The sequence below is a fragment of the Ixodes scapularis genome, unplaced genomic scaffold, assembly GCF_016920785.2.
Source record: "Ixodes scapularis isolate PalLabHiFi unplaced genomic scaffold, ASM1692078v2 PGA_scaffold2__306_contigs__length_199485367, whole genome shotgun sequence".
In the NCBI taxonomy this organism is placed as follows: Eukaryota; Metazoa; Arthropoda; class Arachnida; order Ixodida; family Ixodidae; genus Ixodes; species Ixodes scapularis.
Genome location: NW_024609857.1, coordinates 138,308,669 through 138,326,025, shown reverse-complemented (window position 1 = coordinate 138,326,025; position 17,357 = coordinate 138,308,669). Strand labels below are relative to the sequence as shown.

Below are 17,357 nucleotides of genomic sequence, written 5' to 3'. Positions count from 1 at the left end.
TCCTGTCCCTGGATGCGACGGCTGGTTCTAGGTTTATGTTCCTCGTAGAGTGGTCTTCTCATCGGGCTTGAAATCGAACTCTCACCGCGGGCCCTTTGAGGGGTATGCTGCACGGACATGCGGTACCTTGCACCTCCACCATAATGTCACGAATTGCGAGGTGGCAAAAAGAAAGAAAAAAAAAACAGAGGAAACTGAAACGTTTAATGGGGGGAGCGTTTGCCCACAACAAAAAGGAAACAATAAATAGAAAAGCGTCGCAGGCGTTGAAATTTGCGCAAAAGCAGGATCAAACGCTGGGGCGAGACTGACTGTGGCTTGCCACGTGAAGCCCCTTTTGTACACGCGTGGGCTTTTGGAACAATCGACCGTATAAGGTTCGCGCATAGAACGCTCTAACACCCAATCAGCAACACAGTTCTCGAATTTACCAGAACATCACAATACGGAGCCAAACAAGAAATCTGTATCCGCGGCCAGGAATTGAACCTTGGCTTTTTGCGTGGAAGGTAAGCGCGATAACCGTTAGGCCTCGAGCGCGCTGCCTGCTTGGTCACTACACTCGCGGCAATATATAATAGTGTACAGATATGCAATTGTATCAAAGCAATAGTCCGCAATTCAGGGCAGCATCTGATAAACAAAAATATTATTATCTTAACAGGAAAGCTTATAATATTTGTATTATTCGTATGTTTTTCCCGAAGAGAGGATATCGCCAACGCAACATATTTCGAATACGCAGCTCATTGTTCGAGCCATGAAGACAACGAAAATCCGTATAAGATGTTCAAGTTGACTTTCACGAGCGTTGAAAAAAAAAATCTGAAATGTTGTTTTTAAAGTTCACTCCCTACTGAAGGTCACTCAAACACCTGCCGTCGTGGTACAAGTTTCAAAAAGTGAAATGCGTTATAGCACGTTTTAAAAGGCCACGGTCTCTGACAGCTCTTTCTCACAATGCTGTCTTACAGAGCCATCTTATAGAATGATTGTCAAGAAGGTCCTCTATATAAACCACACTTTATCCTTAATCTCACCACTTCGTTTTTGAAGGAGCACGATACCACTGTACTGAAGGAGGCTCGCATCACATGAAGTCATGAATTTGGTGCGTAATAGTTTGTAGCACACAGGAAAGGGTTCATACGTTTGATGGGGTCATATGTGAAAGTCGCTTTCCGGATTAACGTTTTCCCCCCATATCTTGTAATCACAATTAACCTCTTCACTCCAGGTGCGAATTCTAACATAAGTGGCTAGGTGTTATGACTGTAAGGCTCAAAGTTGTTAATTAAATACCATCGAAGATGCTATTCTTGTAATGAAGGGGAGGCCGTTTGCACACAAAAGAAAACCCTCTGAATTACACAATTAAAAAAAATCAGGTCACTAGGAAAAGTACATAAATTAGGCGTTGGAACATTTTTAATAAATAATAAAATTAATACTAAATATTTTAATATTAAAATCATTAAAACAATTCTATTGACTGATAAGAGCCGCGGCTCTGCAGGAAGGCAACATTTTGTACCATGGGGTCCCGTGGTGCCTCGTATAGTGATTGTAAATTTGTGATATTTTATGATACAAGACGAGGACTACTACTTCTGATTGTCGCGAAAACCGCTAACCGAGTTTCGGAAGTTCGATGACGGTTCAGGCGAGTCAGTCAACGAATTGAGGTGCACCCGCAGAGAGAGCTAGATGTAGCTCTACACAATTACGGAGGTAATGCTAAAACAAACTTGAGAGCTCGCTTAGACAGATATCGCTTCTTTGACCTGGTGGGCGCTCTGTGTGCTGGCGACGGCAGAATTGTGTTGAGGTATGGCTGCGTGGCCTCCCGGGGGGGCGTGTTCGGGAACACGGCGCCACCGTGTCTTGAGAAGTGCACCGGCAGCATGCACACCAGCCTTCAGCGGAGGTGTGGGACTTAGATGGAGCCGGCGGCAAATGCCACGTGGAAGTCTCGAAGAGCTTGAGTCCGTCACCCGGCGGCTTTTCGTTTCCTCGCTCTACTGCCTCTGGTGGGGTCCCGATTTACAAACTGCTTAAAAAAGATCGGCGGCCGATCTAGGAATTCGATCCTGGGTCCGCTGTGTTTGAAGCGGGCGCGATAGCACAGAGCTAGGCCATTTTTCTACAGCGATATCTGTATAAGCTCTTCCTACCACTTGAAATGACGTGCTTTGTTGATGTTTCCACGAAAGATCGTAGAGTGACTGTCCGGGTCATATCTTTGATATTTCTGTAAGAAACATATGTGAAAGTCATGTTCTTGGAAGGAACATTCAGCCATGCGTGAACGCCGTTGCAAATGTTTTCCCAGATATATAAAATTGAGATGCTCAAAGCGTGGACGTTGCCGAGATTTCACTGTGGTAATTTGCACACCGCCAATGTCCCAATAAAACAGGCACGTAGTTATTTTTTCAGTTATTTTATAGACAATTTACAACATGCACACCAAATTATAAAAACAAACACAATAATAAATTTCTATGCAAAGCAAATTACGAAACGCGTAAAACAAACACGTTTTAGATACACTCTCCTAAATTATTTATCAATAAACGGCTTTATGCAAAGCGTCTCAAAATATATAAAAATGTACGTCTTAAAATCTAGCTTACAAATATGTATAAAATACTTGCTTAGCCATCATTGTAGATTTGTTATTATTGTCGAAACGTCATTTCTCTAAAAGTAGAAGAATTGCACAATATAAAAATAATCCATGTTTTATTTCTTCTAAACTCTTCCTAACTCCTTCCGGTAACTTTAATTAACTTGTAATGGTAAATATTGAGTAGCATATGACCTCGAAGTGTGAAGTCTGGCAACAAACCTTCACCAAATTAAGCTAGCTTTTCTTCGTTATATTTACTTTGCCGCACGACGTCGGCTTTAAAAATATATTTTTATAGAAGCGGAAAACTCTGTACAACTGCGCTGCTCTTTTACAGAGAATAGAATAACATCATGCTGTATGAACGTCGTGACCTTAAAACCATGGTACTAAGAAAAATAGAAAATGGACAGCACAACCCACAATTTGAAGAACAGCTGAGTTCACTCAAACGCATCAACAAGAAAAAAAAAAAACACACAAACGACCAAGAAAACCGACCATGACGTCGCGAAGATTTGACCAAACGTGGCTTGACATGCTAAATGCCCAAAACACTAGATACTCTTCGGATTATGAGCATCCGCCGCCAAGCACGCGCAAAGATCATCTCTGTCAAGAGTACCAGATCCGTCCAACTTCCTAATTTCGGGGCGTTAGATTGATATGTTCCCTAACCAGCTCGTTTGCGTGCGTTCATTTCTCAGAGAGTCATACTGTCCCAAGCTTTGTTTTACCTTTTTGTTTCCTTGCGTTTCCTTCTAAAGGCCCAGCCCCTCCTCTTATCCGCAGGGACGTCCGCCGGAACTCCAAAGGAGGTCCGGCGGACGTCACTGCCGCCGGCAGTTGCGAACAGTATGAATGGCATATCGCCTTGAAACAAAAGCGCGCACAGAAGGAAGGTAAGTCACAAAGCAAACAAAGCGGTGGAAGTATTTGTCATGTTCTCTCCAAATGTGAATGTCAGAGTTTCTTAATGCTACTCTCCAGGCTCAAAATGTTTGGCTAGCGGGGTCAAACCAAAGCAGCAAGAAAACGTCCTTCTGATCACCAACTTATATCTGCACCCTATGTGCGTTACGTTACACGTCGATATTTTGAAATGGTAAGCCTATGTTGTTTCTTGCCCACGTCAGAATGTTAAACCCCAAGATAACGACCCCCCACCCCCCGCTATACCACTCCCTTCGTTTTGTTTGCTCGGTTACAGGACTTCCTTGTTTGCGCGTTTGAGTTTCAATGCAGTATGCCATTCATACTGCTCGCAACTGCTGGCAGCAGTGACTTCTGCCGGCACTTCTTAGAAAATAAGATGAGGGGTGGTCCTTCAGAGGGCAACACAAAGAAACAGAAAGATAAAACAAAGCTTGGGACAGTATTACTCTCTGAGAAGTGAACGCATGCAAACGAGCTGGTTAGGAAACGCTGGTTAGAAATCTTACACCGAGGAGATGGTTTCTCGTAGTTTTGTCGCAGATTATCTTTACGGCTGCTTGGCGCCGGATGATCGTTGTCGGGAGGGTGCCTAGGGTTGTAGTGATTCAGCCTGTCAAGCCGCATCTGGTCCAATCTTCGCGACGCCATGTTCTGTTTTATTTGTGTTGTAGAATAAACTTGCTATTAGTCAGATGTTATGTTCTGTTGTCCGCTTTTTTTATTGTATTAGTCTCACAAATTTAAAGTATGACGACTTTCTAGACTCTGTAATAGAACAGCACCATTTGGACTTTGCCGGTTCTGGAGAATACGTCTTTGGAGCTGACGTCGTGCGGCAAAGTCCTTATAACGAAGACAAGCTAGCTCAATTTGAGTGAAGGTTTGTTGTCGCTTTTCTCAATCGGAGGTGGTATCCTACTCAATATTTCGCCATCCCGAGTTAGTTCACGTAACTGCAAGGAGGTAAGGTGAGCTTAAAATTAATTGAAGATAGAGTTTTTTTTTAATATTGACGTGCTATTTTGCTACTTTTAGAGTAATGACTTACACTTTTGCGTTAATAACAAAACTGTAACGATGGCTAAGCAAATAGTTTTTTTTATATATTCGTAAGGTCTCTTTCAAGACGCAAGTTTTGATATATTTTGTGACGTCTTGCAATAATATAGTGGTAGGCAAATAATTTAGAAAAATGTCACTAAAACTTGTTTTAGTGTACAGCTCTAAGGAGCCCGTTTCCAGGTTGAGCGGCGCTGCCGTCGCTGTCGCCATCGGCGTAACCGCGCGTTGCGTGATGGGACGTTTACTATATTGACGTCACACGTGACGTCATGTGTGACGTCACGAAGATCATGAGTGACATCACGAGAGTCACGATTGACGTCACGAGGGTTACGAGGCTCACGAGGGACGTCACAACGGTCGCGAGGGTCACGAGGGTGACGTCCCGTGTGACATCAACCTTCTGACGTCACGCGGGCATACCCTCTCCTCTGTACCCTCCCCTCCTCCTCCTCAAGAGCTGCGCTCTAATTCGGCATTACGGAGGATTGTAAATGTCTTTAATCTTTGTACGTGTTACGAATCTTTTTTTGTTGCATAGAAAGATAATTGTAATTTTTAATATTTCGGGTGCCTGTTGTAAATTGTGCATAATATAAATGGAAAACAAAAACCTACGTGCCTGCTTTTGTGTGGCATTGGCGGCAATGCCAATTAACGCAGTGAAATCTCGGCAATGTCCAGGTTTTGAGCTTCTCCATTTTATATCTCTAGATAAAATATAGCTAGGGAGTTCACATATAGCTGAATGTTTCTACTAAGAACATCGCTTTGGCATATTTTTCTTACAGGAAAATAGAAAATATGACCCAGACAGTCATTGTACAATCCGGCGGGGAGAAACCCAGTTTCAGATGTAAATGTGGTAGTCTACTATCTTATACTGGAAAGAGAGAAAGAGAGAGAGAGAGAGAGAGAAAAAGGAAATACTTTATTCATATAATTAGGACCCGAGTGGTGTCTGTTTTTAGTTGGCTGCGTTTTCGGGGAACGATGTGGAAGCCTCCTGGTTTGATCCCGTCGACTTTTGTATCTGTTCAAAATGGAGGGTGCCGTGAATCTGTTCGACCAGGCTTGGCCACAACCTGGCTTCAAGTCCCGGAGGTGGACTGATCGAGCTCAGCCAGGCATGGGTTATGTGGAAGGGAAGAAGGATAGGGAGAAAAAGATAAAGGGATTCGGTGGCTCAAGGCCATGTCCAAGTACCTTCATTATCTGGGTACCCTCGGTGGACTTGGAAGGGTGGATATCCTCGGCGTTTATGTATGTCGTGTTCGAACATTTCGCACGGTAAGGAGTGCCTTTGGGGTTGGCGGAAACAAGCGGCGTCACGTTCCGAGATAATGTAGGATAACGAAATAAGCTGGCGGCAGTTTACGCTGATAGCTTGCAGTCTTGCCCTTCGCATCTTGCTGTGGTTGGTGCGCTCTTACTTGGAGCTATAGATCTCGGGCCATGTTGGAGGGTTTCCGACGGGAGTGTCTTGGCGAGGGGGGGTATGTGCTCGTTCAATGTTCTCCATACTCTGATGGCTTGGTATCCACTCCAGGAGGACGCAGAGGTGGTCGTGGTTGTGCATATGTGTGTTGAGGGGTCCCTGAAGGTAGTCGGGTAGGTTTTTGGCGAAGGCGTGTAGGGTGCTTTGGCAGTCTGTGCGTATTCTGACTGTGTGTGTGGAGTGTTGGTGCAGGAGGATGGCTTGCGCTATTCCTTGCGCCTTGACAGTGGTAGAAGAGGGAACGTTTCTGTTACGAGCATGACGTAACCTCATGATCTGACTAATGCAATCCTGATATGTTTTGTGTGCCTTGTGCCAATGTAGTATCTGTTGTGCGATAGCTCACGTAGGTGGTTGACCCACCCCAGACGCTTGTCTTTGTTGATTGTTTGGTTCATATATTGGGGGATCGGTTGCATTGTGATGCGGGGTGCGGTGTCCCAGGCAAGAGGACTCTAGGGATGGAGGGAGGGTGCTCTGTGGAATAACCGAGACTTTTTATATTGACACTGCCTTGGTGTGGAATGGTGTGGTGTTGGTGTTAGACCTCGTGGTGGGCTGCCGTTTTCTCATCGACTGTATTGTGGAGAGCAACGTCCGCAAGCGCAGTGTTTGGTATGTAGTTGGGGACCTCGTGTTTGGTTCGTAGACAATTGCTTAGAGCTGTTTAATTTTTTGTGATTTCTGTTTTGGTGAGTTTAGATTAGGATATGCACATATGATGCGGGCATATATAATTGCTTTCAAGTGTTCCCGCAGCTCATATTCCGTCATGCCTTGTTTGTGACGAAGGACTGGAGTGTTGTGAATTTGAATAATGTTTTTGGCTATAGCAGAGTACTCCGTACTGTGGCCGGTTTGTTACAATATTAATCTCAGAATACGGATGTGCGGCTTGCGGAGGAAAGGTATACTCTATTGACATGAAGGAAGATAAGACTTCTCTATTCGTCGGTGGCCTTGTGCAAGTGGTTAAGGACGACTGTGAACTCCGATTTCTCTGGGGTGCACTGAAGTCCAATATAGCTCGCGTTGTCTTCCATGATGTCCAGCCCTCTCTGGAGCACTCTTCGTGCACGCCTTGCTGCTTGTTGTGCTCCATAGCGTGATGTTGTCAGCGTAAATTCTAAGACTGTGATGTCGAAGTTGTGCAAGCTTATGGTGGAGAATATTCATTACCAAGTTGAAAAGTGTGGGTGAAAAAATGGAGCCCTGTGGTGAAGGGGTGAGGTTTGCACGGTTGGCCGTTGTGATCGATAAAGCGAATTATTCTATGTGAGAGAAAGGTTTGGATATAGGGGACCATGGCGTAAGCCATGTATTTTATGGGGCTTGGTACGGGTTGCCTCGTCAGTGACACTGCCAAATGCTTCTTTTATATCTACTGGCTCTATCGCTCTGAGTTTTGCAGTTCTGGGAATGTCGTACTCCTCCTCTAGAATACGCTTTACTACGGCCTGTATTCTGAAGTTCTTGCGGAAGCCGACCGGGGTGGGGGCGAGCTGTTGGGTGTTTTTCTCATGTGCCATCCCAGCCGTTGAGGACCAACTTTCGTATCAGTTGCCCCTCGCATGATGTCATGAAAATAGGTATGAGGTTGGCGTGTGTTTTAGCATGTTTGCAATATTTGGGAGGGAGCACCAGGTGACCTTTTTTACATGCCTATGTCATTTCTTCCGAAGTACTTACCTGGTTAATATATTCGAAAAATTTGTGTTGTTTGTTATCAGGGACGTCGCGAAGCATGCCGTATGCTATTTTGTCCGGTCCCGGTTTTGTGTTCCGCTTAAAATACATGAGGGCCATCTCGAGTCGCGGCTATTTTCGTTGCCGCAAGGAAAGCATCGCTATCTGAAATGGTAGGCCTTCTGTGAAGTAAATCGAGCACCGAATATGGCGTCGAACGTATTGTATGGCACTGTGTTCAGATATGCTGACACTACTTATAAACCAAGCTTGGTTTCCACACAAGAACTCTTCGCCAGTCAGGTCATGTCCAATGCGAAATGCTTCTGTAATGAGCCTCATTGTGGCGCCAGTGTTTTGTCGCATGCTTGTAATACTGATAGAGACTGAACGAGAGGAAGGAATGAGAGAGTGACGGGACATCAGAACGCCGAGCTCTGGTTGTAATAAACAATGGGTAGATGTAAAGCTAGCTGCCTTCGTCTCTACTAAATGTTTGAACACGTTCGAACGCCACACCCAAAACGCAGGCGTCCGGTGCTTCCTATTCGCTTCCGAACAGTGAGTGGAGAAAAAAGCAGCCAACTTTCAATTTCCTCACTAATTGTTCAAAAAAAAAAAACTGAGTGTTCTGACGTTCCCGCATGCTCTCATCTCCTCCTCTCCATCTGTTTCCGCTCATATATACGAATCAATCAGTACCGAGGTTTGTTCTAAGACCGGCCGGAAATATCCGTGCCTTAATGTTGCAGCTCAACTAGTGGTGGATTTTACCTTGGAAAATACCCAGGCGCTGTGTGTTTGTTCACTCATCCCAGATGTGTTGTTTGTGGAAACTGGAGCTAAGTCAACGGGCTCGTGCCGCACGACGATGCCGGGTGCGCGAGAAGCGGATGTCCGTGACTCGGGGTCATGTAGAGACAATTTTGCAGTCTTCCGCGTAACCATATTTGAGGCGCATATGCGGAATTGCGTGCGAAGTAAGCCCACGAAGGAAACCTGGGCGCGCTACTGTGCCATTTCAAACACACAATACGAAGTTTTTTTTTAGGCAAGACGCACACACGGATGAAAGCAGTGAAGGAAAGGAGCCAACGGCGCCTCCATGGCCGACGCGATCGCATGTTCTCCGCTTCATTGGTGCGAACGCAAAGAAAGAAACCAGTTGACATAATGAAACAAACTAATTAAGGAGCCTACGGCAGCTCCGTAGCTGAAGCGAAAGATTATTCGACGCGTCATTGCTTTACGCTTAAAAAAATAAACAAAAAAAATAGAAAGAAAGAAAATGAGAAAGAGAAGAGAAAAATGGAGCCCACGGCACTTCCATGACTGACACGACAGCATGTTCGCCGCGTCACGGGTGTACGCCTCGAGAGACGTCACTTCTATGACCATGTTCTCGTCATTTTTACTCTGAACGTTCCAGCCCCTTCCAATCGCCAAGAAAGACATATGTTGCAACCGTTTATAACGAAGTCAGTTATAACGAAATAGTGGCTATAGCGAAGCCATCACGATTTCTCATTTGCGCTTGCACTTATAAATGTATTTGAATCTGTTTTTAGCAAACGAAATTGAGCGTCTCCCGCGGATATAGTGAAGAAAAAGTTTGTGATAATTTAAAGAATAATAAACCTAGGAAAATTTTTAAAGTCGCAGGCCGCCGTACTTTGCTGCCGCGGCCGAGCAACCACTCATAACGGTCCGCTGACGTGATGCGAAAGCATTCGGCGACGGCCTCTGCGTCGTCGTCTGCTCCCCGCTCCTTATCTGGGAAGCGGCGTTTAGTACACGGGATCATGAAAACGCAATAACATGTCAACCGGTCTTGACCCATGCCAGTTCTATCGCCTTCTAATGAATTTTATTATAATTGATGACGTTGTTGTACTGCAGGCCATCAAACAGCTGAAGATATCTTGTAGGTCATCATAAAAACAAATTAGTTTGAAAGTTTTAACAAACTTTAAGCACAACTCCTCTAGTTTCCCCTGCGACGCATTCTCGAAGTTACACGGGTTCCTCAAAATTTCGTGTGATTGGAATATCGTAACGCATGTCCACAAGACGTGTGAGCTCTAGCTAATCAGTAATTACCACCCTATTTCTCTCACTTGTGCTCCGTCTAAACCTTTATATGGTGTACTATAATCACGAAAAATGAACTTCTTAGACTCAGAGAACCTTCTAATTAAATATTGAAACGGATTTCCTCAGTCATACCAGTTTGAAACTCAGTCAGCATAATGTATTTCGGAGACTTATTGAAGTTTCGATTGCAATGCTTAAACTTACCAGATTTTCATTGACACCTCTAAGTTATTCGACCAGGTCCCTCGTCAATTAGTTTTAAAAAACCGTAGCAAAATACCATATGCATAATCACCTTGTTGTCAGCTGGATCTCTGAATTCTCCATTAAACCCACCACATTTCTATCATAATCTGAAATATCAGACCTGCAGGGTAACTTCTGGCGTCTGCAGGGAAGGGTCAATGATCCCCTTTTATTAATTATTTGTGTAAATTACCCGTCAACATTTCTCCTCACTGCGGTCGTTCGTTGACGACCGTACAATCTTCATACCTATCATTTATACAATGACTAGCAATCTTTGTAGGACGATCACACATTAATAACAAAGTGGTGTTAAAATGGCAAGTGGAGCAATCGTGTTTTTTTACTTAAAGTATGTCTTAACAGCGAAAAGGCACAGTGTAAACAAATCGACTTCTTAGATGTCGGTGTTCATTTTATTACAATAAAATAAAACGTGTGTTTTACTGATAAAAGGCATAGTAATATTTTAACCTACGAAAGCATTTTGAGCTTATTACTAGAAGCACAGATTGTCCCTTAAAGTGTCCGGATTTATTAGCATTTTCTCTCCAGATTTGTTACCGGTGTATTTAATATTGTTGTCCCGGTTTTCGCAACTATAGTAATAACAAAGGGGACTATATATACTTTGAAGTAAAACAAATCTTTAATTGGTTGGTTAACGTATTAGTGGCACTTACATGTTTTAAAAAAGTTCGATCTGTGTCGGCCTGATTTCCTATTAAAAACTCCCCCACAGTATCTCAAGACTAGAGTCAAATACAAACACACACACACACACACACACACGCCCACACGTACGCACATTGCATGCGCACGCGCACAACTTTCAGCACAAATGTGTGTCTTCAGGTGTTTTCACACGAGCATCGTAATTTTGAACTTTAAAGAGCGTCTTACCACAACCTTGTTTGTCAACGAAAAAAAGTAGTGGAAAATAAATTGATCCGAGGGAAAATTAATTCTCTGACTAATTGCCATTTACTCGTAGAAAATGTATGTCAGGCTCGGCAAAAACTCGAGACAGTTGAGCAGTTGACTTTTGAACCATTATTGAATCATTGGATATTTCGATCCGTAACTCATATCATGATTCGAAGGATCGCTTGATTCGCTGGACAGCTTTTCTCGGCTGTCACGTGACTGCTGGGTGTTTCGACTAGTAGCTCTTCTTATCAGCAGTATCTGCGCTGTGCTAGCAGCATTTGTGGTGTTGATGATACTGTGGCTTTAGCTCACACTCTCTCTCTCTATCTCTTGCTTGAATTTGTTGCAGCCTTTTTTATTTTCGTTAGTTTACTGTGTAAAAGAAAAAAAAATGTTGTACCGTGTCAAACTGGTCTAAGCAATAAAAAGTGCGAGGATAATCACTTGAGTCTCTGATTTATTACAATCATACTCCTCCATATGGCTATGTTTTGGTTTAAACCGGGAGAAATTGTACCGAGGAGCACTATCTCACTTCACTTGAATTTTATCGTAACCTGGGGTCTAAATGTTGTTTTGTATAACAATAGATAAAACGGCCAGTGTAAAAAGAAGATTAGATCGGGTTCGTATCATTTTCTGCTGCAATACTAACGGATGACTTAAAGGAAAGCTGAATCACTTTTCAAGAAACCTGAGTTAGGAGCGGACTTCTAGGTGTTTTCGTCCCGCGAATTCAGTTATCGAACTTCCCTTGAACAGAAGTAAACGTGAACCACATTTATTTTGAAGAAAATACGTGGAGCATTTGCCGCCGGGTAGGCGGATATTCGCTCGGACGCCTGGTATTTGACCAGAACGTCGTGACGTCATCGCCAACATCCCCAAGCCAGCTTAGTGGCAAGCAATGGTTATCTGACCCCGCTGTTCACGTCGCTTTTGCTAGTTTTTCTCTCCACTCTCGCGCTTTGCGACTCTCGGCGCGCCGCAACGGGCAGGTCTAACTCGAAATTTTACATGGCTATTACGTTTCTCTTACTAATATGGTCGAAAGAAAACTTAACACAGTTAATATTTTAAGTGTCTACATTACAATTTTAATGTTTTTTTTTCAAAATACAGGACGTTTCGAGCTTCTCCTTAACTTTTTGTTTGTAGAATGTTCTTAGACTAGGTAACTTTAAGTAACTTCAACGTAATAGTACTTTGAAGTATCAACATATAATTTAAAATATTAGCATGCAATATAAAGCAATGACAAAGATTATCACGTTATAAAGCGAGGCCTAACAGTTTGCTACAAATTAATTAAACTACTTTATGACCTTTAATTTCTAAGTGTCACGTAATGATTCTAAAACGTATCCAAAGACATTACCATAAATTAACGCTAACATGATAATCATCTTTTTTTTTATATTGTGCGTTGTCTTGCCCCGAACGTTCTTGTTAAACAAAAGTTTTTGTTTTCTCCTAAACAGGGCAAAACCGTGTTTCATCCTTGGATTCAAGTCATTTGCATCTTGTTGATTTCACAAGATGGCTTTGGCGATGAAGCTTCACGGGAAAAGTCCGAAGTTCACAAACCCGACCTTGTGTTTGGTCTTTTCCGACATGGCGATCGAGCGCCCCTTATGACATATCCTACTGACACGAATCGAAACAGCAGTCTCTGGGAGCTTGGATTTGGGGAACTTACACAACGGGGTATAAAAACTATGCTAGCACTTGGGAAATATCTAAAGAAGCGATACAGTGAGCTCCTGAATGGTGACCCCAAGGCAACATACGTTCGAAGTAGCCCCAAGCCACGGTAAGCCGGTTTATAATAGTATTTCACACGGCGTTTTTTTTATACTCTAAAGGACAATCTCTGAGCCGTTATTTACTATAGATATATGTATTCCATATACTTAATATTAAAAATTTTTTGGAGAAGTTGTTGCCACCTCTAAATTTAAAAGACGGCAAAAGGAATTCCTGAAAACCTCGACATGATACAGACCGCGCAAGAATAGCTTTTTCATACAATATACTGTCAAACTTAAAGTAGATTAAATGTATTAAACCAAATAACACTTTAAAAAATACACTCTTTAACAATGAATAATTCTTTAGCACATAACTATGTCCACTGCATAATCTTGCATTTAAAAAGCCTGTTGCACACCTTTGGGCGTTCTATAGCCCTCCTTTTATTAATTTTAGTGCATTCTTTACTGGGCCTATCTGTTCTGGCAGATTTGGCGAAAGCGTTCAAAAATTGAAGTACAAATCAGTTTAAAGCAGGTTCCCATTTCTGTTCTATAGCCCTCATTTTTTAATTTTAGTGCATTCTTGACTGGGCCTATGTAATCTGTCAGATTTGGCGAAAGCGTTAATAAATTGAAGTACAAATCGGTTTAAAGTAGGTTCTCATTTCTGCCACAGTGTAATAACTATAGCGTCGAGAGCGTGACTCCCACTGACAGCTATTTTGATAAGAATATGCCAGGATGACGACCGTTTGACTCTAATTTACCGCATAATCTAAACTTTTTAAGATCGATGAATGGACGTTATAGAGCAATTTATAACTACAAGAAAAAAAAGGTAACATTACATGCGAGCCACTAGAAATAGCGCCACCCATGAATCGGCATTTGCTCAAACAAGGCAACGCTGAAAACCCCCAAATATAGCCGGAAAAAGGCTAAATTGGCAATGCCAATTCCCCCCGAATGATAGGAAGCAATTATAAATTGAGGTTACGTTACCCGCATTTTTAGCATACGTTCTTCAAGGCACTCCGCGAAACTTTCCCTAGATTGTCATTTTGATCTACAGCTTCTACCAAAAAGTTCATTTTTATAAAACAAAGTTATACACTCTAATTATGAACAAAACCTTTCTATATCTCAGATTTAATAAATGAAAACACATTTCTAACATATTGCCGGAGTTGATAAATGCAGTGATTTTTCGCGCATGACTAGCGCGCCTCGGTCATTTCGGTTCTGCATGGGGCTCGCGCCTGGCGTTCCCTCGTGCCCCGCGCACTTTCGAAGAACTGCGAGCACATCAACCGGACCGGCCGGCCACCTGCTTTCGATCCTGCTTTGGGGTCCGCTTATTAAACCCTTCTTGGGTTCTATCACCGCCGACGTCTCTTTCACCTACGTGACACCTGAGGGAGGTGCAGATAACGCATGCCCCGGACTCCTCTAAGCAGCAGAGATAACAGTCCTCGCCTACCGAGCTCCATTGGCGCGTCACTCCCGTACACTGCAGAAGCCGCCGCCTCCAAGGTATGTCCCCGGGGTGCGGATATCTTTCTGTTAAGAAAACAAGAAAAACAGCAAGGCCAAAAACCGGGAAGAACGTTCACTACCACTACCCGTCATGTTCCAACGACCGCGGGACTACCCTTCTTTTCACGGGCTTCCGCAAGAAGATGCCGACGACTGGCGGGAACAGTTCGAGCGGGTGGCTGCCTTTAACAGGTGGAGTGCTGAATAAAAACTAAAACATGTTTTTTTCGCGCCGTCATCAGCGGACAGTTTGCAATAGCACTAAAAAATGACGACCCACTGGGACGGCACTCTGATTCGTACAGCGGGAGGTCATCTTTGACCTCCACCGGACGATGTACAGTAGGGTTACAATCCGCAATTTCAATTAGTCTACGACTTTCCTCGTCTTGCACCAGTGCTTGCGGGCCTTTATCCTGGGTATGGATTTTCTTCTGGAGCACAGCGCTGTCATCGGTCTAAAATCAAAATCGGTCACATTTTCTACAAAACACGCCGTAATTCCATACGTCTAGCCGACCTCGCTTACGCTACTTGGCGAGCATGTTACGGTACTACCCTGCTCAAGTATTCTTGTCTTTGTCACAGCTGCCGTAGCCACAGATTACGAGGGAGTCGTTGAAAGCAACAAATTTCTGCTGCTTCATCGAAAAATCTGGCTTTTGAGGGGAGTCGTTCGCCTTGAATAAGGTCAAGCGAATATCTTGCTAACAAACTTTACTTCGGTATGCCAACACCTCAGACGGGGCTGAGGTGTTCGTGTTGGTATACCGAGGTATACCTCACTTGCTTTCCTAGAATACACCGCCGAGGTCAGTAACGCTCTGACCCTGTTCGATACACCCTCGACAATTTCCGTGACGGAAGAGGCTGCTCCCGCATTCGACGTGAACCCTTTGCTGTCCCCGAAAAAAAACAAGACCGACTGCAGCACCTGCTTCAACGATACCAGGACGCCTACTCGTCGTCTTCAACAATCGGCAAATCCCGATTGCGAAACATTAAATCACAACACATGAGGATGAACGCTCCCTCCGACAATCTCCTTATCGAGTTTCATTCAAGGAGCGCGATGCAATTCAACGTCAGGTCAAAGAGATGCTCTCCGACGACATTATTGAACATCCGAAAAGCCCTTAAGCTTCGCCTGTCGTTCTTGTGAAAAAAAAATGGCATTCCCAGGTTTCGCGTTGATTATCGCCGGCCAAACAGAATCACAAAGAAGGACGTGCATGCTCGGCCCCGAATCGACGACACGCTAGACCGACTTTGCCACCCCAAGTACTTCTCTTTGATGAACCTCAAGACGGGATATTGGCAGTTCGAGGTCGACGTGAGGGACCAAGAGAAGACAGCTTTCATAACCCCTGACGGACAGTGCCAGTAACGTTTCAAAGAGTTATGGAGACTGTGTTGGAACAGCTGAAATGGCAGACCTGCCTCGAATATCTCGACGATGTTGCCGTCTTCTCCAGGCACTTCGATGCGCACTTACGGAGACTGTGAACAGTACTCGACGCAATTGACTCTTCAGGACTAACGCTTAAGACGCAGAAGTGCCGCTCGTTTACGAAAAACTCAAATTTCACGGACACCTAATTAGTGGGAGCGGAGTTCATCCCGATCCCCAGAAAACTGCAGCTATTGCACGCTTCCCGCAGCCAGCCGCCAAGAAAGCCGTTCGTAGGTTTCTAGGCATTTACGCTTATTACAGACGCTATGTGAAGGACTTTTTCCAACTTTCGGAACCCATCATACGCTTTATGCACGATGACGTCGCGTTAACCTGGGAGCCAAAGCAGGCAGATGCATACCGGGAGCTAGAGCAGTGCCTACAGTCGCACTCGTTACTGGCCCACTACGGCGAGAGCGCTAAACAGCAGTTCATACCGACGCGAGCTCTTAGGCCTCGGAGCCGTTCGTGTTCAGCACCAGAATGGACTTGAGCAAGTTATCGCCTACGCCAGCCATTCTTGGCCCAAGGCCGAAGAAAACTACTCCACGACCGAAAGGGAATGCCTCGCCGTTGTATGGTTGATTTTCAAATATCGCCCCTACCTATATGGCAAGCCTTTCAAGGTAATCAATGACTACCGGTTTGTTTGCTGGATCGCCAGTTTAAAGGAACCCTCCGGACGCCGCGCACGCTGGAGCGTGAGGCTGCAGGAGTTTGACGAAGGTACTAGCACTCTGACGCCGACTTCCTTTCGCGTGCACCCGTCGACCCGCCGTCAGAAAACACGGACGAAGAAAACACGTTTCTAAGTGCGATCAGTGCTAGTACCTTCGCTCAGCAAAAACGAGCTGATCCAAATCTAAGCAACCTTATCGACTACCTCGAAGGCAAAACCACAGCAGTTTCAAGATTCTTCAAGCTCGGGGTATCCGCATTTTGTCTGCGAAATGACATGCTTGTAAAGAAGAATTTCGCCCCATAACAAGGCACAGCACCTACTCGTGATTCCCTCAGCCTTCGGCGACAAAATCCTCCAAGCGGCGCACGACCAGCCAACGTCGGGACATCTGGAATTTACGCGTAGCTTCGGAAGAATCCATGAACGCTACTACTGGCCACATCTCACTACGAACGTCACTTCCTACGTACATACTTGCCGAGAATGCCAATGCCGAAAAGCGCCGCCAGTTTGACCTTCAGGACCGTTGAAGCCTATAGAGCCGCCCATGCGGCCCTTCCAACAAGTAGGAATGGATTTGCTCCGTCTTTTCCCTACGTTTGCTTCCGGTAACAAACAGATTACCTTGGCTGCCGACTGCCTCACCCGTTTCGCCGAAACGCAGGCCCTTCCCAAAGGCACCTCTATGGAGGTGTCACAATTCTTTACATGCGATCCTCCTTCGACATGCTGCTCCCGAGGTCGTCACCACAGATCGAGGAACAGCCTTCACGGCCGAGCTCATGCAAGCCATTCTGTACTTCAGTCAAAACGCCAACCGCAGGACAACTGCCTACCACCCCCAAACA

The 17,357-nt window shown here is 44.5% G+C and overlaps 1 protein-coding gene across 1 annotated transcript in view; it reads left to right on the top strand.

Moving 5' to 3' along the window:
- The window catches only part of LOC115318729 (lysosomal acid phosphatase-like), a 118,658-nt gene that overhangs the window by 26,805 nt on the left and 74,496 nt on the right, over window positions 1–17,357 (top strand). Inside the window, exon 2 of the mRNA XM_040221932.1 lies at window positions 12,566–12,897. Within this exon, the coding sequence (XP_040077866.1) occupies window positions 12,566–12,897 (332 nt within the window). The remainder of the gene's footprint in view (window positions 1–12,565; window positions 12,898–17,357) is intronic.